The sequence below is a fragment of the Hemiscyllium ocellatum genome, chromosome 22, assembly GCF_020745735.1.
Source record: "Hemiscyllium ocellatum isolate sHemOce1 chromosome 22, sHemOce1.pat.X.cur, whole genome shotgun sequence".
NCBI lineage: Eukaryota > Metazoa > Chordata > Chondrichthyes > Orectolobiformes > Hemiscylliidae > Hemiscyllium > Hemiscyllium ocellatum.
In genome coordinates this window covers 39039106-39062398 of record NC_083422.1, presented here as the reverse complement: position 1 = coordinate 39062398, position 23293 = coordinate 39039106, and the positions used below count along the sequence as shown (strand labels likewise).

At 40.6% G+C, this 23293-nt stretch overlaps 1 protein-coding gene across 2 annotated transcripts in view; it reads left to right on the top strand.

Annotated features, from left to right (window-relative positions):
• Positions 1-23293, top strand: part of nrap (nebulin-related anchoring protein) — a 102599-nt gene that overhangs the window by 57458 nt on the left and 21848 nt on the right. Inside the window, exons 24-33 of one of the 2 annotated variants that reach the window (XM_060842108.1) lie at positions 106-210; positions 2544-2639; positions 5302-5406; positions 9139-9246; positions 12309-12422; positions 13283-13480; positions 14377-14481; positions 15478-15576; positions 19594-19698; positions 19791-19898. In XM_060842108.1, coding sequence (XP_060698091.1) covers positions 106-210; positions 2544-2639; positions 5302-5406; positions 9139-9246; positions 12309-12422; positions 13283-13480; positions 14377-14481; positions 15478-15576; positions 19594-19698; positions 19791-19898 — 1143 coding nt within the window. Of the gene's footprint in view, positions 1-105; positions 211-2540; positions 2640-5301; positions 5407-9138; positions 9247-12308; positions 12423-13282; positions 13481-14376; positions 14482-15477; positions 15577-19593; positions 19699-19790; positions 19899-23293 lie in introns of both variants that reach the window. The other variant, XM_060842107.1, reaches the window with a different exon arrangement.

Genomic DNA, 23293 nt, shown 5'->3' with positions numbered 1-23293 from the left:
CCCCCGCAACCTCTCCACCCTCCCAGAGTAGTTGCTGCATTTATATTGGGTTTTACAATCCTGTCAGAGAATATTAATCGGCTATTACTTTCCACAATTTATCAGAACCAATACAAGTCTGACTTGAATTGGATGCGTGGTGTTGGATGGATAACTTGTGGTTCTTTGAATGCTGAACAGGCGAAGAAGGCAGGAGAACTGTTCAGTGAGGTAAGTGTAAAGAAATCCTCCTGCGCCCATCAATTAGTAAACAGAATTTGAGATCTGTTTGTTGCTCATCTTGAAGAAAGCTGCCTACAAAGATCTTGCCATCACACTGGTGTGGGTTTCACCTTCCCCATTGTTAATTTGCTGGCCTCAGTGATGGAGGATCACTGACAGCCAGCAATAGTGATATTAATAAACGAGCATCAAGAGTGTGATAGTGGAAAAGCACAGCAGGTTAAGCAGCATCTGAGGAGCAGGAGAATCAATATTTCAGGCATAAGCCCCTCATTAGCACACTCTTGACTCTGATTTCCAGCATCTGCAGTCCTCTCTTTCTGTACTTACATTAATAAAAATGCAAAGCAGTCAGTCACTGGAAGCAATTCTAAGATTTCCCAGATGAATATCGGCATTGGTCACATTAAAGAATTCTCACAGATTGCAACCAGAAGTTAAAAAAGCACTGATTATCATCCACTTTTTAATTGTTTGCAAAGAATCACCTAAATATTGGGATGTGCAGGTAAATGCTGAAATATCATTTCTTTTAAAAAGATCCCTTACTTTAATAATCAATGCTTTTCTTTACAATGAAGAAGTTTGTTTTTCTACAAACAGAATGTAAGATTTTCTGGGCCAGAGAGGGAGAGTTCCTTCAACCAGGCTTCACAACTTCTTAAGAGTCAGTTGTATGCATTCATTTCATTCAAGTAAGCAGGACCTTCTTACAAGTTTTTACAATGAGACTGACAGTGTAAAGAGTGGAAGATCACATCAATTCTAGTGACTTCTGAGTTTCTCTCTGCGATGGTGTGGGCAGTACATCCTGTTGAGAAGCAGGAAATCACTGCCAGCAACTTCAGGTTTTCCACATGTAACTGCGCATATGCAGATGCCAGAGTTGTTTGAACTTTATGTAGTAATGATGATGAATGCTCATAATTTGTCATTGTTACTATCAAAAAGTCCAAGCTATTATGATTGCGCTTGCCATCCATGCTGCTTTCATAAGATATGTAGATTAATACATCGAATTAATTCTTGCCCAGAGTAGCCATAAGACCAACTTAGTGTAGGAAATGGGGGAAAATGTACTTTATGCATAAATTATCTTTTCCAAATCAGAAACCAGGTGGCCAAAATGAAAATATAATCCATTGCCTAGCACTGACCTCATCAAAACTAAAAAATTTACATTCCTTTTTGCCAGTTTTCCAAGTGGAAAGGAATAATCAAACCTGACTCTGAAATGTTGTGTTTTCAAGCTCCTCTTCAGGATTGTTGAGATGGTGCTGCATAGTTAAAAATGGTGTTCTTTGATCAAAATATGACACTGAAGCCCCATGCACCTATCGTTATGATTCAGACGATCATTAAAGTCACTTTCAAGGAATGAGATGTTTTCGCAGCATTGTCCATGGCTTTTCCAACCCACTATATGTGTTTGAAGGCACTTTACTGAGCATGACAATTATTTGTCCATTTGCAGGAAACAAAACGTGAAACCAAAACATTGTATGGTATATAATTTCAGACATTTTAGATATATTAAGTGGTTAGATGAATGCAATCTTATTTTTACACATCAACAATATTTATCCTTGTAAAACCTCAATTTAATGGCCCCCAATTAGTGGCCCGGCCGAGTTCTCCAATGCTGAAGTTGTGACGGATATCTCACTTCAGCAATAATTTGCCACAGGTGGTTATTGAGATAGCATTCCGGGTTTGACTTGAGTTTTGCATCAGTGAGAAAGAAGTTCATTGCTGAAAAACAATATATAAAAAAGAAAAACTTGCATTTTATGTAGCATTTTTTACAGTCACTGAACATCTAAAAATGCTTTGTAGCCAATAAAGCATATTGCAAGTTGTAAAAGTTGGCTATGTGACAGCCAATTTGCATGTCACACATTGTTACGTTAGCGATGTGATAATGCCTGAATAATCTTTTTTAACAATGTCGATTTGAGGGATAACTAATATTAACTATTGATCAGTACACTTAGGGATTACTCCCTCCTTCGAAATAGTATGGGATTTTCTACGCTGACCTGAATAGACAGATTAGGCTTTGGTTTACCATTGCCATGTGAAAGAAAACCCCTTCAACAATGCAACACTGCCTCAACATTGGACTGGTGTACCAGCCCTGGAAGAAATCTTGAACTCAGAAGCTTGTTGTGCGTGGGAGAAAGTGAGCCGTGACTGATACTAAAATACAGAAAACTGTTTTCAGAAATCTGTTGACAATCAATGTCTGCTTAACAATGACTTTTATGTAACCAATGTTTAGAGACATTAATTCTTGATTTTAAATTTGTACTTAACAGAAGAAGTATCGACAGCATCCATATTCCCTGAAATTTACAAGCATAATAGACTCTCCTCAAATGATACAAGCCAAGATCAGTTATAACCAGGCTGTGGATGTAAGTCTTTCAATGTTATTAACATGTCATACATCTGTAACTGTGTGAATTTTTCTTTTTTCAAACATTCAGCTGTAAAATATGAGTATTGTATTTAATGCTATTTCTATCATTGCAGTAGAAGGAAGGAACCTTCTACAAGAAACTTGTACAGAGCATTAAGACATCAGAACAATAATTTATATTTAGTATCCATCCCATTATTCAATGACCTAGCTCCTTAAACTCCCCTTTTCCCCCATATCTCTTCATATGTTTGGTTAGCAAAATATCTACTGGTCTTAAAATGTGACAATTAGCCGAGCATTAATCACTGTTTGTGGAAGAGAATTCCAAGCTTTCATCGAAATAAAATGGCTCCCAATTTTGCTGTGAAACAGATGTAGCTCTTCCTTCCAACCCCCATCCAGCTCCAGCAGTTTCTACTGTGTATATCCCCCTTCATATTTCAAAAACTTCAATCAAATCATCCTTTAACCTTCCTTATATGAGGGAATACAACCTTACCAGATCTCTCTTCATTACTTTATCCTAAGAATCCAGACATTAGGCTGGTAAATCTGTGCTGCATTCCTTCGATGTGTTTAGTGGAGCTGCTTATAGGGCTCCAGGTTGATCTCCCCAGGGCTTTATAAAGATTTGCAGATCTTCAAATATGATTCAATCATCTTATGGCATTCTATAGGTAGTGTATAACTTTATCTGTATACTCATGTGAAATCCCTGACCAGCAGGCTCCCAGGGAATTACCCAGCAAATTGAAGACTCCATTGGGCAATTCCTGTATTTTTTGAACTCTCCAAAATGTCCATTTGAATTTGGGAATTCGGAAAGTTCCTATGCATTGAATTAACCACTCACTGAAGAAACAGTAGCCCCCAATTTTAAACACCTAATCTAAATCCTGAGTAACTACTCCATGGAATTCCCTACTTGCCATGTAACCCTAACTATACCTCCCCCCAGACCACTTTCACCCCAGGACCTTGACCTGAGCCAGTCCCCACCACCCCATCTATTGCTGAGACTCAGCAATCTCCCAGTACCTCCAGGACCTAAAACCTCTGTCTCTCTTCTTGTACCTTGGAAACCTGACACATCCCATCTCTTTCCCTGAGCCCTCTTCCCCAATCACCCTCAAACCTGACATCTCTCTTGCCTCCCCTCAGAAGCAGATACCCAGTTCCTCCCCCCCATTTCCCCCTGCCCCCACCCACCACCACCACCAAGATGGCTAGGTCCGACAAACCATCACAACCCCAGGACTCAACACTCTGAGACCTCTATTCTTCCCGTGGGAGTTGACAATCCTTGCTGAGTGATCAAACACATCACCTGCCTTTGGGACTTTACACCCTCACACCCCACCTCCCTGCTATTGGACTTGACTACCATTGTACCTGGTACCCTAGCCACTTGGCACACTTTGTTTCCAATATCCTAACCACACATCTATGTTATGAACTTAACTTTTTACAGGAGTGGTCTAAGTAGCAATTGATGATGCTGGACATTTAAGTCATAGGATGCAGAAACTGTCTGCTGTGAGATAGGAGGTGTGGTTTGTCTCCCCTGACTATGTTCTGCTCTCCAAATCTGAGTATAGCTGTGCAGTTCTGTGGGAGTCTGATCAGAATCTCCAGTCAAAAATGGGCAGCTCTTTTGCTGTGTTTTAAAAAAAAAGGGACGGAGTGGCAATCAGCCTGTGATTGCCTTTCCATGGAAAATCGGGCTCATGTCAGTCTGGGGAACACTGTGGCATTTTGCCGATTGTGCCAGCCCAAATGTCATGGCCTCTGAGTCTGTTTTTTAGACAGGACAGTGGCCAAATGAATCCCAGTATTGCTGTCCCAGCATAGGTTTCTGTGCTTGCGGCAGGTTAATTTCACATCGAGAAAGATCTGGGAATTTCTCTTTGTACCATCATTATAATTGTCAATGTATTCTGTAGATTGTGATTGTGAAAGCATTGCAAAATCAAATGTTTTTGGAACAACTTGATGATTCTGTAGTAATATTTCCTAAACTGCTCGCTTGCTTTTTAGAATTGGCGTCATGGTTTGGCTGTATAAATTATTGAAGCAGTTCTATTGAAATGACATGTCTCATGTTAACTGACCTGATTTAATAGGAGGAACCCTGGTATTAGCTTCTAAATTGCATATGTTCAACTGCAAAGTGTATGACCCATGTTGCATTTCAAAATTCGCAATTAATGTTAATTAAAAATCAAATTATGCTTTGACTATAAAATTGGAATTTATTGTGAACAGTGTTATAGCACAAATATTGATTGTGCTCATATTGAGTTCCTCATTCTGCTATTTTATTGGAGGTTAAACTGTTAATTTGAAATGGGTTAATATCTTTCCCAAAATAGTGCAGAAATTAAACTAATACAAATGTTTTAAGCTTTCATATAATAACATTATTCACAATCAATTTCCACGTCTGTAGCAACCTTCCCCCTGAGTTGTTGGCAAGCAGGAAAAAGCATAACTTGTTATTTAATTACTAACCTGATAGTGGGATGTGTACAATAGCAATAATGTTATCTGCATATTTCTCTCACAAGAAATGATACTGCTCCCACCCACCACCAATGTGAGGTGGTGTTGCCCTAGATACATATTAAAATGGAGCTTATTCTTTCATTTGACAGAGATTGTATAGAGAAGATGGAGAAAATATAAAGCATCACTACACACTGACAAAAGACCTCCCAGAATTTCTGCAAGCTAAAACTAATGCTATGAACATTAGCGAGGTGAGACACGGAATAGAGTCTAGCTGTCTTTATGCACCATTGGCTAGCTCATTGATCTGGTTACATTGACATTGCTGTCGCTTGCTACTGATTATGTTAGTCACTTTTGTAACAGCACAGGCCACACACATTTGATTCAAAAAAATCATCAATTTTATTCAATCTTAACAAGAGATTGTAAAACACATGTTCTTCAACTGGCCAAAGTTTAATAAGGATTTAGAAATCAGCTTCTTGATCTACCCATAACTATGTCACTAGCTTCATTCATATGTTAGAGTGAATGGTTCAATGCAAATTGTTCTAATGGCAAGAACAGCTTATTATGTTTTATCTTTAGGAAAATCAGTGATTTGCAAGAGGCCAGAAATGGAGAAAAGCAGAATCCTTGGAAGGTTGTGGGGCTGGAAGAGATTAGAGGGATAGGGAAAGGAAAGGAAATGCAGGTTTTTGAAAACAGAGGTGGGAAATTTAGAATTTGAGGCATTGAGGGATGGCAGCCAGTTTAGGTCAGTAACACAGGGTTAACGAGTAAACGCAGCAGTGCAAGTCATGTAATGGCAACAGCGCTTTTGATGAGGTCAAGTTTATGGCAGATATTAATGAACAGGCCGTGGCATAGTGATAATTTCTCTGGATTAGTAATCCAGGGACCCAAACTAATTTCTGTTGACATATAGATTCAAATCTCATCATAACATCTGGTGATACATTTAGAAAGTCACTCAGTTTAAGGGTATTTAGGGAAGAGCCACAGACACCGTATCCCATGAAAGAAACTAGAAATAATACTTTGAAGATGTAGGTTCAAATATTAGTTAGAATTTAAAAAAAGGTCTTGGTAGTGTAACAGTAGTCCCTCAACCTTTAAGTTGGGAACTGCAGGTTTTAGTATCATATAGAGTTCCTGAGGCTAAGTTAGAAAGGAAAACCAATTAACCAGTAAACCAAGGCAATGCTAGGGAAATAAAATGAATGGTGTTAGGTTGGCGATGAGCTAGGAGAGGGTGTGAGCTTCTAAAAACATAATAAATTCGAAGGTATTTCATAGTAGTTTTATCAGGATTCATTGTCACAAAATTGGCAGCTGAAGATGTGTTGCTGGAAAAGCGCAGCAGGTCAGGCAGCATCCAAGGAGCAGGAGATTCGACTTTTCGGGCATAAGCCCTTCTTCAGGAATTTCCAGCTTTTCCAGCAACACATTTTCAGCTCTGATCTCCAGCATCTGCAGACCTCACTTTCTCCACAAAATTGGCAATCTGTTTCAGAGAAAGGACTAAAGAGCTGAACTGGGAATTGTCAGAATGCTTATTTATTGACTGGAGCAGGATGTTTTTTTGTGATTCGGGCAGAGTAGAGGAAGTTTCACTCAGCATCATGAATATGTTGGCCAGCTACAGACAATAGTAAATGGAAAGTCTCTCATTCGGCAACACTTACATTTCTTACTTGACAAGCAAAGATTTGTAAAAAGATTCATATTTTTAAAAATCATATGAAACCTTGAACGAATTGATTTGCACTGCCGTAGTGCACAGGTGTACTAAAAAAAATTACTTGATCCTGGCTGCAGGACAGTAAAAGACAACATTATAATATTGAATGGCTTTAAAAAAATGAATATAATAATTCTGGCACAAAATTCAAGGAGTGATGAGAATCATGTTTTCTCATGTTTTTACTGATTGGCTCATTACAAACTGCTTTATTTAATACATTGCCTTTCTGCAGTTCCTCACTGGATAACTGCATTCTCAAAAATTGAAGCTATTTTGTTTGAATTTAAAGTAAGCTGTAACTGTGTTTGAGAAAACGATTTTCAGCTCAAACAGTTAATTATTTTCTGTGGTAACTGAAATAAAGAAAATGAGTAAGAAACTATGTGTTGCAAGTTGGCCAGGTTTTGATTTACCCTAATAAAGAGGTCACATAGACACAGCGGGCAATATTTCATATAGGTGATGGGGACCTTCCTGGCTAAGGAGCTAGTGAAAGTCCTGCCTTCTCTTTCTTTTTGAGGACCCCATTGCATTAATTGCACCACACTTACCTGGGCGGTAAAGGGCCTACTCCCTGATCAGGCGTGAGGGGAGGCAGACATCCCATTATCTGTGAGCTGCTAGTCGGATGCTAACATTTCTGTGTGGAGTTTGCACATTGCCCCATGTCTGTGTGGACTTCATCTGGGTGCTCTGGTTTCCTCCCACAGTCCCAAGAAGTGCAGGTTAGGGTGGATTGGCAATGCCAAAATGTCCATAGGGTCCAGGGATGTGCTGGCTAGGTGGATTAGCCATGGGAAGTGCAGGATTACAGGGATAGGGTAAGCGGATAGGTCTAGATGGGATGCTCTTAGGAAGGTCAGTGTGAACTTGATGGGCCAAATGGACTGCTTCCGCATTGTAGAAATTCCAATCTATTCTATTCCACTTCCCACCAGAACCACTGCAGGTGGTGGGGTGAGGGGAATGAGGGGGTCAGGGAGTGGGTGGAGAGTGGGAAATGTGGGTGGGGAGGTTTGCAGCTGCTGCTTGTCAGACACCCAGCCAAGGCCCACAATCACCGAAACAACCCAGGACATGGGGAAGTGAGGGCAGGAGAGGGATCGTGGGGTGAGAGTTGCAGGGAAGGTGACCCTTGGGGTGAGGTTCGGGGTGTCAGGCTCTTGGTTGCCTGTCCATGTTCCCTCGATCAGATACTGAGTGCCTTGGAATGGGGGAACCCATCCCTTCCAGTCTCCGATGTCCTCAAGCAGCCCAGATAGGGGTCTCCTTTTTGGATTTCTTAGATGGTGAGACTCCCTCCAACTGACACGGAATAACAATGTGGCTCAGTGAGACTCTTCAGTGTGCTGTTGATGGCAGTGGACCTATAATACTCCCCAGAGGTTTTCCCACCATGAACTTAGTCAGGACAATGGGGAGAGATGTCAGCAGTGTCTGCACCCTTACACCTTCCTGCATGATTAGATTCCCTTTCTCCACCAAACACAGCCTGGGGGAAGGCATTAACTTCCTTCTGGTGGGTGGAAGAGCAGGAAACAGGTTGAATCTGTTTCTGGGACAGAAACCTGGCCAATTCAGGGGAAACAGTCTTTCTTTAGAATTTGAAATGGGCACCCTCTTACATTGCACCGAGATAAGCCTTGCTCCTATGAAGAGCACTGGGTAAGCTCTTGATGGAAGGCCAATGAAAGCTCGACCTGTGTGAGAAGGAGCAGCCTTGAATGAACACTTAGTGTAACAGTCCAACTCTCACCACGTTTCAAATTAAGTTAAGGAACGGATAGGACAGCTATGGCACAACTGTAGGGGAAGTACTATGGGGTGGGGGGGGGGATTGTTGGTGTGTGGTTATACAGGATGGCCTGGAGCTGACCACACTGAGGGAGTTTGGTAGGGCCTTGAGGCATCCGAGAATGGACCTCACCTTGAGTTGCCCCTGCGTGCCCACTACCGGGTCCTGGGCATTGCAGGAAGCAAGACCTGATTGGAAACTTCCAGTCAGCTTCTTGCAATGCACTTAATTAACAAATGGTTTCCAACAAAATAGGGGGGGTGGGGAGGGGGGGCAGGTATTCCAGCCAGTCATGAACTTGCCTTGTACTGTACCATCAAAAACTCCATGTGCTGAATGGCTACTTCTGTGTTGTGGGTCTGTGTGATTTTAATATTGAAAAAGAAGCAGTAGAATTGCATCAAACACTTATTCCCAAAATTGTTCGTTGTTTCAAAGGTCCGTTACAGGGAGTCGTGGGCAAAACTACGGGATGGTGGATATAAACTGCTTTTGGATGCGATTCCAGTCCAAGCTGCTAAAGCTTCCAGAGAAATTATTAGTGATGTAAGTATCACTTCAAATAACTGCTCTGGAAATGACTAAAGTTCATATCTGGCTGAGGTGTAAATCGGGTGGAATTAAACCGTTTCTGAACTATTTTGAGTCATTGCTAATCAAAGGCTGTTGATTGTTCAGTTCTTATAGTTCAATCTTGGGTGTAGATACTTGGATAAATTCCAGTTTTTTTCAAACTTCCATTTTGAACTCGTTAAAAAGCTTTTTCCTGCTCGTTTGCCAGAATTGATTATGTCAAGGTAACGGCCTGTTTTGGAACATTTTACTGACCTCCTAATACTGCATTTCTATCATTACATGAATAATCTTCATTTATTTTGATGTGAATGATTAAAACACTAGAATGCGAAACAGAATTGTGTGACAAATTGCAGGTATTGTAGGCTTAATAACATACTACTTACCAGTCACCAAGACACAATGCTTTTGATATTTTAATGAAGTCCACTTCTGGTTAAAATAAGTCCATTCCCTGGGTTGGACACTTTTGGTATATGTTTCTTTCCTGCATTAAATTCCTTACAGTCTTCATAGTTCAGTTAACATTTGAAACAAGTTATTGAGGCCTTTGGCAGCACTTTGTAACCTCATTGGAATTTAATTTAAAATTCTGACATGGTTGACAGTGTCTCCATGGGGATTTTAAACTCCTTTAAGATTTTTGGAAGTCACAAAACTTTCCAACTTAACAGAGCTGATTTCATTTTTAAATATTTCAGTATCCATCTCTCTGAAATGCTATAATATTAACTCTATCTTTGACCGTATCATTACAAAGTGCCACAGAACTGAGCACTGGAATGGTTGCTGTTAATTAAAGTTATTCTCTGGTCAAATCAGGGCAAAAATAATTCAGAATACTTACCTGATCTGTATATCGATCAGATCCCCTATAGTGTGGAAACAGGTCCTTCGGCCCAACCAGTCCACACTGACCCTCCCAAAAGTAACCCACCCAGACCAATTTTTTTCCCTCTGACTAATGCACCTAATGCTATGGGCAATTTAGGATGGCCAATTCACCTGGTCTGCACATCTTTGGACTGTGGGAGGAAACCAGAGCACTCAGAGGAAACCCACACAGACATGGGGAGACTGTGCAAACTCCACACAGTCACCTGAGGCTGGAATTGAACCTGGGACCCTGGTGCTGTGAGGCAGCACTGCTAACCACTGAGCCACTATATGTTATTTTCAAATATATTAGTAAGCAATTGCAACCTGGCGTATTTGCCTTTAGATTTGTATTCTTTTAAAATGTGCATTTATAGCACTATTTATTTTTCTACTCTTGGAATGTGGGTATTGTGGTTAAGGCCAACATTAATTGCCCATTCCTGGATGTCATTCAGAAGATGACTGGCAATCCTTGTGAGCCACTACAATCTATGTTTTGAAATTCTCCTAAACTGCTGTAAGGTAGAGAATTGCAAAATATTAATCACTGAAGAAATTGTGGTGATATGTTTCGGTTGGGATGGGTGTGACATGTTGAGAAACATGGAGGTGACAGTGTCCCAAGGCAGTTATATCATCGTTGTCTGAGTTTGGGATGAGCTGCCAAAGAAGACTTTGAGATTTGGTGCACTGCTCTATAGGTGAACATATAGAAAGTAATTTTTTTAACTGTATATACAGCATGACATCACATTTTGGTCATCTTTAGGGATTTAAATTTGTCATTTGTACATTTAACTTTGGTTAATCTGAGATTAGGTTCTCAAATACTTTATTTAGCTATCAAGCTGTGAGTGTTTAGCAGAGAATGTTTAGAGGATCATGGACACATGTTTGGAGGCAGGAGGTGGCAACAATTTTGGGGAAAAAATATTGGTTTGTGCTCAGGTCCTTGCCTTCAACCACTTTTGTCATGGATGGTCAGCGTCTCATGTCACTTGCCAGACTGTAGAGGAAAGCCAATTAAGGTAGTCAGATTGATTTTCAGCACTTTATTTTCCAGTTTACAATTTTGCCATCCCTCCCTCTCTTCCCCCATCTTGTACCAACAACTTGGGCAACTCGAAGGAGACAACTTCACAGTGGGAGGTCAGAACAGTTTAAGATATTCCTGAATGACAAGGCTGATGCATTCCCATAGCAGGAGCTTGAGGTTCTCCTGGAGACTGAAACCTCCAATCTTGATGGGATTGATGAAATCACAAGCCATTCTCTGATAACGGTGGCACTTCAATAGGGTGGCATGGTGGCTCAGTGGTAGCACTGCTGCCTCACAACAGCAGGGACCTGGGTTTGATTCCAACCTTGGTTGACTGTCTGTATGGAGTTTGCACATGTAGGTTAGGTGAATTGGCCATGCTAAATTGCCCATAGTGTTCAGGGATGCCTGGTTAGGTGCATTAGTCAGGGGTAAATGTAGAGTATTATGGCAGGGGAATGGGTCTGAGTGGGTTACTCTTTGGAGGTTCGGTGTTGGCCTGTTGGACTGAAGAGCCTGTTTGACACTGCAGGAATTCTATGATTCAATTGTCCTCGTTACTCTTGTTGCTTGTCCCTCAGCAGCACTTTGCTGGTAACACTCGAAAGGTGGCTGACCCCATAGCAACAGTCTGTATCCACCTTCCAGAACCCACAACTGTCTCTCACTGGAAGGCATACGGAAGGCGGCTTCGCAATAAGTCAGCTCACATTAGAGCACACTTGGAAGTATTGCCACGACTGCAAACGAGGGCAGGATCCAAAAATAGTTCTGAAACTTGAACACTTTCCAAGTTAGGGCAATTCACCCTGAAATTTTCAGCCTTCTTTTAAAACAACTGTTCTGCTGTATGGTATTAATTTTGAAACCTTTCATGTGCTAGTTGAAATCCCTCTTACAAATATTTTTCCACAATGTTAGCTCATTTTTAAAAAAAAATCCCACTAAAGACCCTGCTAAAATAATGGCAGCAAAAGTTTCATGTAAACATGTTAGATACAATCATCTGTCAGCATCGAAGCTTGTCCTTTCAGTGAAATGAAGTATTTTACTATGCAAAATAATTGTAATACTTCCTTGATCTTTGCCTCTTAACATGTGGTTTCTATCACAGTACAAGTACAAAGAAGCATTCGAGAAGGCCAAAGGTCAGATGGTTGGAATACAAAAGCTGGAAGATGATATGAACATTTCTCATTCCGTTCATGCAGCCAGGCTCAATAGTGATGTACGTAGGAAAAGAAGTTTAACTTGTTCTGAATTCATATATTTTCAATCAAATGTGTAGTGTTGTCTGCCTGCCTATGGTATAGTCAATGCTGGAAGCTGTGTGGGGAGACTATGCAACGTCATGTCATCAACATTGTGCAAAATAAAACAAGAGTACAAGTTGTGGCAGGAACACATTTCATAGTTCAGATTATAGTTATGCTTTTTTGATCAAAAGTTGTCTGACATTGAAAGAAATCATGGAGGTAACCAGATGTCTTTAATCTTATACCATGCAGCACTTTAATCATCATCACTTTAATTTTCTGAAACCAGCTGCATACTAAGGACAATATATTTTAAATCTTTCGATTCAACAGAAGCTCATTGGCAATAATGCCATGTAAGACGTTTATGTTTAGATCATTGAGTATTTCCAACCTGGCTTTTTTCTCTATCCCAGATCTAAGGGAGTTATAATTTCAAAGTTCATCGTTAGCCTCTTCAATGTCTGGTCATCAATCAGTTGGAGGAAGGGAAGAATAAAGTGGAAGTTTTCAGTACTATCACTCCTGTCTTGTATTTGTGTGAAAACTTTACTGATTGTCCATGTTGCAGGCCCAGCTCCGATCTCTCTCTTCAGGGAAAGCCCAGCATTCCTGGGATAATTATAGAGGTGAAAACCTTACATCATGGGTCTCCTCCCCCTTTCCCTTTATATTGTGCCTGGGAATTGAATGTCTCATAACCTCGATGAAAATTAATATCATGACTGATAATATACTGAGAAGAAGAAAAAGCTTTGCATTATTATTTTGGTGAAAAATAATCATGGAAAATGTTTTGAAATGTTATTATTACTTGTTGCTTTTAAACTAGTTGAAGTACAGAAAAGATTTTGAGGAGACAAAGACTAACTTCCATCTACCTATGGATATGGTGAATCTTGTCCATGCTAAGAAAGCCCAGGCTTTAGCCAGTGACCAGAACTACAGACATGCCATCCATCATTATACAACACTACCCAATGACTTGAGGGTGCAGTGGGCAAAGCATGCCTATGATCTACAGAGCGAGGTAACTTTCTAGTTACACTTTTCTTTCATTCTCTTATTGACATTTCTCCCATTTTCACCCTTGTCTCCCATAGCACTGAATTGAGCTTTGGTATAGGTTCATGAGTGTTAACTGTCCTCTGGTGTCTCATCCAGGTTTCTTCTTTCTCATGTAAGCCTTTTATAAAGTGAAAGTTGAGGCCAGTTCTTTTGCTAACTTTACCAGCATGGATTAGTAGTTTCTCTGGTGACCAGTGGTTGGTGACTGAGAACTGTAAAGCTTGCTGGTTTTGTCCCTCCATATTCCAGGGATGCTGAAACCAACCATAGATCTCCAGACACTGACCCAGTTGGGATCAACAGATAAAGCCATGGTGGGAATTTTAACCACAGGCCTTTTGGATGCTGAAAGTGAAGAGCTTTATCTTTTATCTTGTCAAGTTTTCAATTCTGTTCACTACTTTGCCAACACCTTTTTACTAATCCCTTAGCAAATAAACAGAATAATTTCTGAATATTGTTCACAGAAATTTGTGATACTTCTTAGAAAAGCACAAAACAAATGGAAGAACTGGAAGCAGGCAAATTCATGAATTCCTTATGATCATTTCCACCTGTGAATATAAAGCAATTTAGTTTTCGATTATTCCAGAGGGCAGAGGTTTGCTCAAACTTATAGATACAAAACCTGTGATATTCTGATTGTAGAAGATACGGTCAGTGGATCGCAGAATCAACACCATTCATTCACTGCTCTGAGGATGGTAGCTACAAAATATAGGCATGATTAAACATTTTTTTTTCAAAATGTAAAACTGCTGAGAAGTTACTGAATCTTGCTTTACTATAGTTTATTGAATATATTATTTAGTACACCGTGATAATGATTTTTATTAATAATCTGCCTTATTTTAACAGAACCTTTACAGATCTGACCTAAATTTCATGAGAGGAGTGGCTTGGATTTCAACAGGGGCTTTGGGGATTGAGGGAGTGAAGAAAGCAACTGCCCTCATCAGTGAGGTGGGCCATGTTTTTTATGGGACCAGTTTTGTCTGCAGTACGTGACATCTACTCTCGCTGCTATATTTTACTGTGTCACCACATTGAGTAATTCATCCTTACGTGGAGTTCAAACAAACGTGTTGGGAAGAATAGAGTATTGTGTTATGATTCTTCAAATGTGTTCTTCTAAGGGCAGTTGGTTGAAACAAGAGTGCCATTTTTAAGAAAACTCATTCAAGCATTTCCAAAAGGATTTGGTTAATGAGTATCTCATGAAATACTATCATCAAAGATTTCTTGGTCGTATCTGGCACAGGAATCACATGTGTTATGTGCACCACTGTCCTCCTAGATTGACTCCTCTAGATTTATTCAGGTCTGTAAATGAGTTTTTTAAATGTATGTGGGTTCACAGTGACCAATAACATTTCAGGCTGCTCTCTGTCTTCCTAATGCACAGGAAAGCATTGGCATCTGATCGAGCTTTTGCTAGTGGTTAGGGAGGGTGACAAGTGTCAACTCCCATATAGATCCATCTGTTAAGTCTTGTACAAAGGATGTAATGCAAGCATTAAAAATAACTAATCCTTAAAGCCCTTCTGGAAGCTGGTATATCATTCTCATTGGGCATGCTAGCCCCTAGTCTTATGCTAAATTTCTGAATGACAGTGAATCTCTTATCCATGATAATCCATAGCCTCAGCCATTGTCTCACCCTGGTTCCATTCTTCAGCATCATTGACATTTTATATATTAAACCTTCCAACTCACAGCAGAAGTTTCAAGCATAATCCAGGAACTGCATGTCTGGGTTCTGACTGGGTTTTGCATCCTACTATTTAATCTATCTATATTGTCAATGTTTAATTAATAATTGTGATTCTGAACAGATGGTCTCATAATAACAGTGAGCTTTCGGACTGCAATACTGGGTTGATACAATGGCAGAGAGTAGAATTAGGGAGTGGTTGAAATGCAATAAATGATTGCTTTCTATTCTATCCTTTTTTTCAGAAGAAGTATCGACAGCATCCATATTCACTAAGGTTTACACAGGTGACAGATTCGCCTGACCTGACTCGTGCAAAATTAAGTAACATCATCGCCAATGAGGTATGTTAATTGCTAGAACCTGATGGAATCTCACTGAGGAAATATCAGACCTAGAGAATCACAGTGACATTCCTGTGACATTTCGTCTCAAAACATAACTGCTTTCCAAACCAGAAGTGAATGGCAACAGCTGCTCAAACTTGGTTGCTCTGGTTTAAAAATAATCTGCATCGTTGCCATCATTGCGGGATGAGTCAAACTTTCTTTATCAGGGCACAAACTAATCTTGCAGAAAGACAGAGAAAGATCAACCCACCCTCAGGAAGCTATAAAGAGACACGGAGATGGAGTTCAGGGAGATACACATCTCAAGGAAACAATCTTTTAAGAAAAGCATATATCTTCAAGGAGTACAGATAGACATCAACATAATTAACAACAATTATTTCCAGAATCACAAGCTTAGCAGTGCATCAATGTTAAGATTGGCCCCGTGACATTGGGAAACTGGAGCAGGGCTCGGAGATTTGGTAGAGCTACAAATGAACCCATTGTCAAATAGAATTTTAAATAAAATGGTCTTTAATATGTGACACATTGGGTTTTGGGAGTCTGAGAACACTGCAGGGAGAGTTCTTTGAACAAGGGGATTGGTTCTGGGATCCAGATGTATGAGGGAGCATTGACAGTATGGTCTAGGTGTTTGAGAACACTCAGAGAGGCCTTGGATCTAGGTATGGAGTGTAGTGTTAGGGTTGGTGCTATGATCTGGCTGCATTGAAGAGAAGGTTTTGGATCAATTGGGAGGATCAGCACCTGGCAATCTTGAGAATTACTAACCTCCGATATTATTGGAGAGGAAGTCTAAAAGAGCCTGTGGAAAGAGGCCCAGAGAATAGAACAGAAAATTTGCCACAGGAAGTAAAGTGGGTGGACAGGAAGTATACATTGGATGCAGGACTTTAATAATAGTAATACCATTTAATTGATAAAGTGCTGGACAAATTTAGCAGGGCTTGCAGCATCTGTGGGGAGAAGCAGTTTATGTTTCATATCCTATTTGACTCTGATTCTAAGAGGAGTAATATTGCACTCAAGACAATAACTTTGTTTCTCTCTTCATGGATGCTGAGTGACTTCCTAAGTTTCTCCAACAGTTTCTGTTTTAATTTCTGATCTCCAGTATTTGCAGTATTCTGCTTTTATTTGTCCATTTAATCTACAGTGGTTTCTTCATAACAAGCCCTTTGTTCATCTGATAATTGTTAATTATGTTGATGTCTATCTGTACCCTTTGAAAAAAATGCTTTTCTCTAAAAGCTTGCTTCCTTGAGATGTGCATCTCCCTGATCTTTGTTTCTGTGTCTCTTCACCTCTTGAAGATGGCTTGATCTTTCTCTGTTTTTCTGCAAGCTTAGTTTGTGGCCTGATATCTGTATCCTCAGAGATTTCTGTCCATTTGTTAATGATGTTTTTCCGTTTGTGCCCAAACTTCTGCACATGACTCCTGTTTTCAGTCCTCTCAGAGAATTTGTCTGTGTCTTAAAGCCACTTAGTTTGTACCCTGCTGTTTCTTTGATTGCTGATCAGTTTATGTTTCACTGTAATCCCTGTCTGTTCTTTTTCCTGTGTGCCATGCTGTCCTTTTTTTCTGTTTCTGCTTCTATGTGTGTCTCAATGAATGGGAAGGAATACCAACCAACACCAGCTTCTGGTTAGGGTAGTTTGTTACCATCATCCTCTTTCCTTGACTGGGTCAAAAAACTTGTTTACAGTGGTAAGGGAAAACTACTAACCTCTTTAATGAGAAAAGACTTTTGTCTTAAGCATGTTGTCTATTGCCTAATAACAATTAGGTACAAGTTGCATCATTAAGATAATCAGACTAAGAGGAGACCTAGGATATAGGTCTTCACTCTATAGGATCCTAAACTAATCTGCCTTTTACCACCCAAGTGATCTGGCATTATCAGAATGGGTGGAGCTTAATGCCATTTCCAAAATTAATCTCAAATCTACATTTCTGCCTATTCCTGACAACCTTTCAAATCATTCCTTAACCACTCTATATGTGTCTCAGTACTATGCACCGTACTCTGTGTCTCACAGGTAACATGGTAGCTCCCGATGTGGTCTCATAAGTGAAGCATAACCTCCCTATTTTTGTGTTCTACTTGTGATAAATTACTTTCTATTAGCCTTCCTAATAACATGATGTAACTGCATACTAGCCTTTTGTGATTCATGAACAAGGCCACCTGCATTTCAGAGCTTCATAATTGCTCACTATTTAAATTACAGACTTTTATTGTTTAGTTTTGCTACCAAATGGAGAATTTCATATTTGTCCACATTTATGCTCCATTTGCCACACCTTCACATGCTCACCTGACCTATCTTTTGGTTTTGTGTCCTCTTCACAACTTCGGTTTTATCTATCTTTGCATTGTCAGAATATTTTGCAACTATATGCTGTTCCCTTCATTGAAGTCATTTATATAAATTGTAAACAGATGAAGTCCCAGCCCCAATCCCTAAACACTGATTAGATTTTTCCGACATGAAAATGACACATTTAAACCTACCTCTGCTTCCTGTTAGTCAGCCAATCATCTTTCTATGCTTATATACTACTCTTACATGATAAACTTTTATTTTTCCCAATAACCTTTGATGTGGCACCTTATCTAGTGTCTTTTGGAAATCTAAGTATTTATCCTAGGACCCTGCTTTAACTTATGCAATAAACCAAGAGAACTGCAGATGCTGGGTATTAGAAACAAAAACAGAAATTGTTGGAAATCTCAGTAGGTCTGGCAGCATCTGTGGAGAGAAAGCAGAGTTGATGTTTTGGGTCCAATGATTCCTCTTCAGAACTTGTTGAACTTATTCAATTACAGCTTCTAAGATTGCCTGATGACAGAAGTTAAGATTAGTGACTGTAGTTTCCTGTTCTTTGTTTCACTGTCTTTTTGATATGAAGAAGTTGCATTTGCTGTCTTCCTCATCTAATGGAACTGTCCCCAAATCAAGGGATTTTTGGCAAATTAAAGCCAACGTGTCAATTATCTCTTAAGCCATTTGTTTTAGGACCCAAGGATGAAATCAGTCAGAATCTGAAAAGTTATCAGCTCTCAGCTTCAATAATTTATGGAGGATGGATGTGGAACATTGAGCTGAGGTTGAATTAAGTATTTGGGGGGAAAAAGGTATTCAAGTCTGAAGGCCTGCAAACCAGGGCAATGATAAACCTGAGAATCCACCTGTGAAGGAATGGAACATGTGGCCCATTTAGTGCCTGGGGAGTGCAGGTTGATGGATGTTCATATTTTGGCAAGCCTATAGAATTGAAGGTCAGACTCAAAATTAGGAGCAATAACTGCAAGTGAATTGAATTGAATTGAATTTATTTATTGTCACGTGTACAGAGAGTTATTGAAAGGGAAAATGACTGCAGTTTTTGAGAGTAACTGTAGTCAGAAAATCCATTCAACAAAATGATATAAAAGGAAAGTATCACAATGGGTAAAATGCAAAAGAAAAATGCTTAAAGAAAGCTTTCACCTTGTTGTTAGCATGAGCCTGGCAGGAAGCTTTCAGCTTTCACCCATATGTCAATCTGAAAAAGGAGGCTTTCATATTATTGTCACTTCATAGAGCCATAAGATGTAACAAATAGTTTATGGAATTTGGCGATCTAACTACTAATTGTATCATATAACAATCATGAATTTGTTAATGAAGTCAATTATATTTCTCAGCAGTTGTCTGGGTATTCAACCTCCAAAGTGCTTGATGTACAAAATAAGGGCAAAGTTTTAACAGTGCTTTTCTAAAATTGTTACCTTGATTGAATAGTTGCTAATCCCAAACGGCTGTCTTTCTCTCTGAATGTCTTTAATTGCTGGATCGTAATAACTATCCCTCCTCTCCGTAGAGTGGAATTGGCTATGTTTATTCTCAGGCATCATTTGCTAAACGCCTGTTATTGAAATCTAAAATTTCATGTTACTGAATGTTACTGCTTACAGGATGAACGTGTTGTACAGGTAAATATCTTCACTATTTGTTTTTCAGCGCCTATATAAAGCTGCAGGAGAAATTGCCCAACATCATTATACTCCAATTGTGGGGTCACCTGAACATATTCGAGCAAGAATTAATTCAGCTAATTTCAGTGAGGTAATGTTAGTCTCTTCAGAATTGGATAGATTCTCTTTAAACTCTAATTTTCTTTACATATTGAATTATTATTCTGCACTTTTCTCTTGCAGGTGAAGTACAAACAGTCATGGCTCAACCAACAAGCTCTTGGATACAAGCTGACACTCGAAGCCATTCCGTTCCAGAGTGCAAAAGCTTCTAGACAAATAGCCAGTGATGTAAGAGGCAATCTCATTTGATTCTCATGTGTAAAGTATTCAAGTATTTGTGGCCAATTACTTTCAAGAAACAGCTGGGGAGACTTTGAGTTTGGGTACTGTCTGGTATGATGCCAACAGTGTGACACATGATGCCCTTGCAATGTTGGTGATTGGTCCAAGTCACTTTCAGGGACAGATCTAATATTCTTTTCTGATGAGCCACCAAACTGGGCCATTCCCACAGCTTGCTGGTGTTTATTGGAACAAAAATCAACAGGTTACTATATGGAGACAGATCAGCAGGTAAGAGCTGTTTGGGAGTGCAGGGAAGTCTGCACCTTCTTGCTCACCCAACTTCTTCTGGATACTTACAATTCGGATTCCACAACTAAATTATCACTGTATATTAGTCAGCCACTTATTTGTTTTGGCTGCGACAATCTCACAAAGGCTTGGCGAAGAGTTGATGCCACAGGGAAATACTTGCATAAGGTCCATACCAAATTTTCAATAAGTGGCCATTTTTTTCTCAGGCAAGAGATGGGTTACCTGTAGTTGGTACCATTCCCCCAGTTGTGACCCCATTGAGCTGAGGTAAAATATTTAAATAGGCTAACCAGTAACCTCTTAAAAAAAAGAAAATGATGCGAGATAAAAGGTTAGTTTTTTTCACAATTGTCAACTTTGAATGACGATGGACAATTTATCAAGTCTAACAATCAATTTATGTCATTGTGTAATGTTCCTGTAATGATTTGAATATTGGTTTGATTTTCTATTTGGAGTAGTGGTGTGAAATATTAGCAGTTTTGTTCCCGAAAATCATTTGATCTGGTATTTGTGATCATTGACAAAGGAATGGTGGCCTCGTTACAGTGGCCTTTTCAATATGTTGGATCTGTGTGGCAGACCAAGTAATGTCTATCTCCATAACTGAAGAATTATTAATAAAATATGTAGACTTTGAACCCGGAATTTTAAAATTGAATATTTAATTAATGCCAAATCATGTGCAGAAGGGGAACTGGACAGAAGAAAGATAGGTTAAGGATGAAAAGGAAAATGCAACAGACAGAAAGAAAGCTTTTTAAATGGTTAATATTTTTTATTTTCTGAAATCTCCAGGTAAGATTTGGAGGAATGGGACTCCTTTCTTGCAATAGTTCATTTTTGTACCAGACAGTTGTTTGGCAGTAATTAACAATCGGAATCTTGTCTGCACTTGACTGGACAAGCTCTAACGTCTTCTGGAGGGTTTAGTGAGTTTTTGTCATGTAAGCACAGAAGTGTCAGGCCCCTCCTATTTTAGTCTCCAGTAGCTTGCAGCAAGATCCTGGTTTGTGAGGTTCTTGGAGGAGCAGGGCAGCAACTTCCTAATTTTTGCATTTGCCGTGCGAATGCAGGTGCCAGTGGATGTTCAAATTACTCATTCATCATGGTGATCAATGATAGCCTCATCAATATTCATACTGAAAATTTGCTTAATGCTCCAAACGTGCCACATGTTAAAGGAAATCTGCATATTATGGCTGAGTCAGTTTAAACTAACTGGACATTAAAATGTCATCTAAAAAATAATTTTCAACATGATACTTCACTCTTTTGAAGCAAACTCAATGACATACTCAGTGTTGTCATCGAGGTCACCTAGTCATGCTAGGCTTTTGCTGATTAAGTTCACTGCTTGCTCCAGTGGACCTTCCATTTGGACACTGGGCATCAAAAAATCAGAGCATGCTCCATGGACACCAATCACACTTAGCCCATGTCTATGAACATTGGTATCTGACATGTACTAGCTTCTAAGAATTCCCATGGCAGCTCTGTGATCCATTTGCTTCCTAGCATTTAGTTAATTATGTACCCAAATTACTACTGCCTCTTTGGTGCCATTTGCTTTTTCTTCTGAAAATATCTGTTACGTGGCATTTTATTAACTGATTTTGAAAGTCCAAATGTACAACAGCTGCTTCACAACCTTATCACATCAATGCTCTGAAAGAGCTTGGTCAAATTAATGAAACACATTTGCTTTTGGTTGTTGTTCCTAAATAATCCATACTTCTCCAAGTGTGACTGAATTTTACCTTTGTGATGGTCTGTGTGGAGTTTGCACATTCTCCCCATGTCTGCATGGGTTTCCTCTAAGTACTCTGGTTTATTCCCACAATCCATGATATGCAGGTTAGATGAATTGGCCAAGCTAAATTGCCCATAGTGTTCAGGAGTGTGTAGGCTAGATACATTAATCAGGGGTAAAAGTAGAATAACAGAGTGGGGGAATGGGTTTGGGTGGGATACTCTTTGGAGGGTCTGTGTGGAATTGTTGGGCTGAAGGGATCAATGCTTCTGTGATTTCCAGGACGCTCCTGACTTCAATACTGTATCTCGGGCTGCAGTGGTAATTCTCATTGTAATGCTGCAGCAAGGACACTGTGTGCTCAGCGACACACACCTAACTCATGGTCTGGACCAGACTGCATCTCCAGGGCTCCCAGTTAAAGCACTCACACACTCTGAGCATACCAACATGATCACCAAATCCCTCCCTTGCATTTCTCTTGTGTGCTCTACCCCCTCAGACACCAGGCTCTCAGTATTTCGGCGCAGACAGAAAGCCAGGAAGCTTGTTGTGGTTGTCAGAAGTCCTCAATCAAGTCAAGGGAGAGAGCTTTAGGTCAGGCCCCACAGCACAGTAAGTCAAGGGCAAACTCCAATAGGGGGACTTGGAGATGGTCAGTCGGCTGGTCAGGGTGGTTGGGGTCAGTCAGCCCCTCGGGGTGGTCACAGTCAGCTCCTCCGGGTGGTCATGGTCAGTCGGGGTCAGTCAGCCCCTCAGAGTGGTCAGGGTCAGCTCCTCAGGGTGGTGAGGGTCAGTCAGCCCCTCAGGGTGGTCCGGGTCAGGGTCAGTCAGCCCCTCGGGGTGGCCCGGGTCAGTCTGCCCCGCAAGGTCAGTCAACCCCTCAGAGTGGTCAGGGTCAGCCCCTCGGGGTAGTCAGGGTCAGTCAACCCCTCTGGGTGGTCCGGGTCAGGGTTCAGTCAGCCCCTCTGGGTGGTCCGGGTCAGGGGTCAGTCAGCCCCTCTGGGTGGTCCGGGTCAGGAGTCAGTCAGCCCCTCGGGGTGGTTAGGGTCAGTCAGCCTCTCTGGGTGGTCCGGGTCAGGGGTCAGTCAGACACTTGGGATGGTCAGGGCAGTCGGGTCAATCAGCCCTTCGGGGTGGTCAGGGTCACCCTCTGGGTGGTCCGGGTCAGGGGTCAGTCAGCCCCTCGGGATGTTCAGGGTCAGTCAGCCCCTCAGGGTATTCCGGGTCAGTCAGACCCTCGGGTGGTCAGGGGTCAGTCAGCCCCTCTGGGTGGTCAGGGGTCAGTCAGACACTCTGGGTGGTCCAGGTCAGGGGTCAGTCAGCCCCTCGG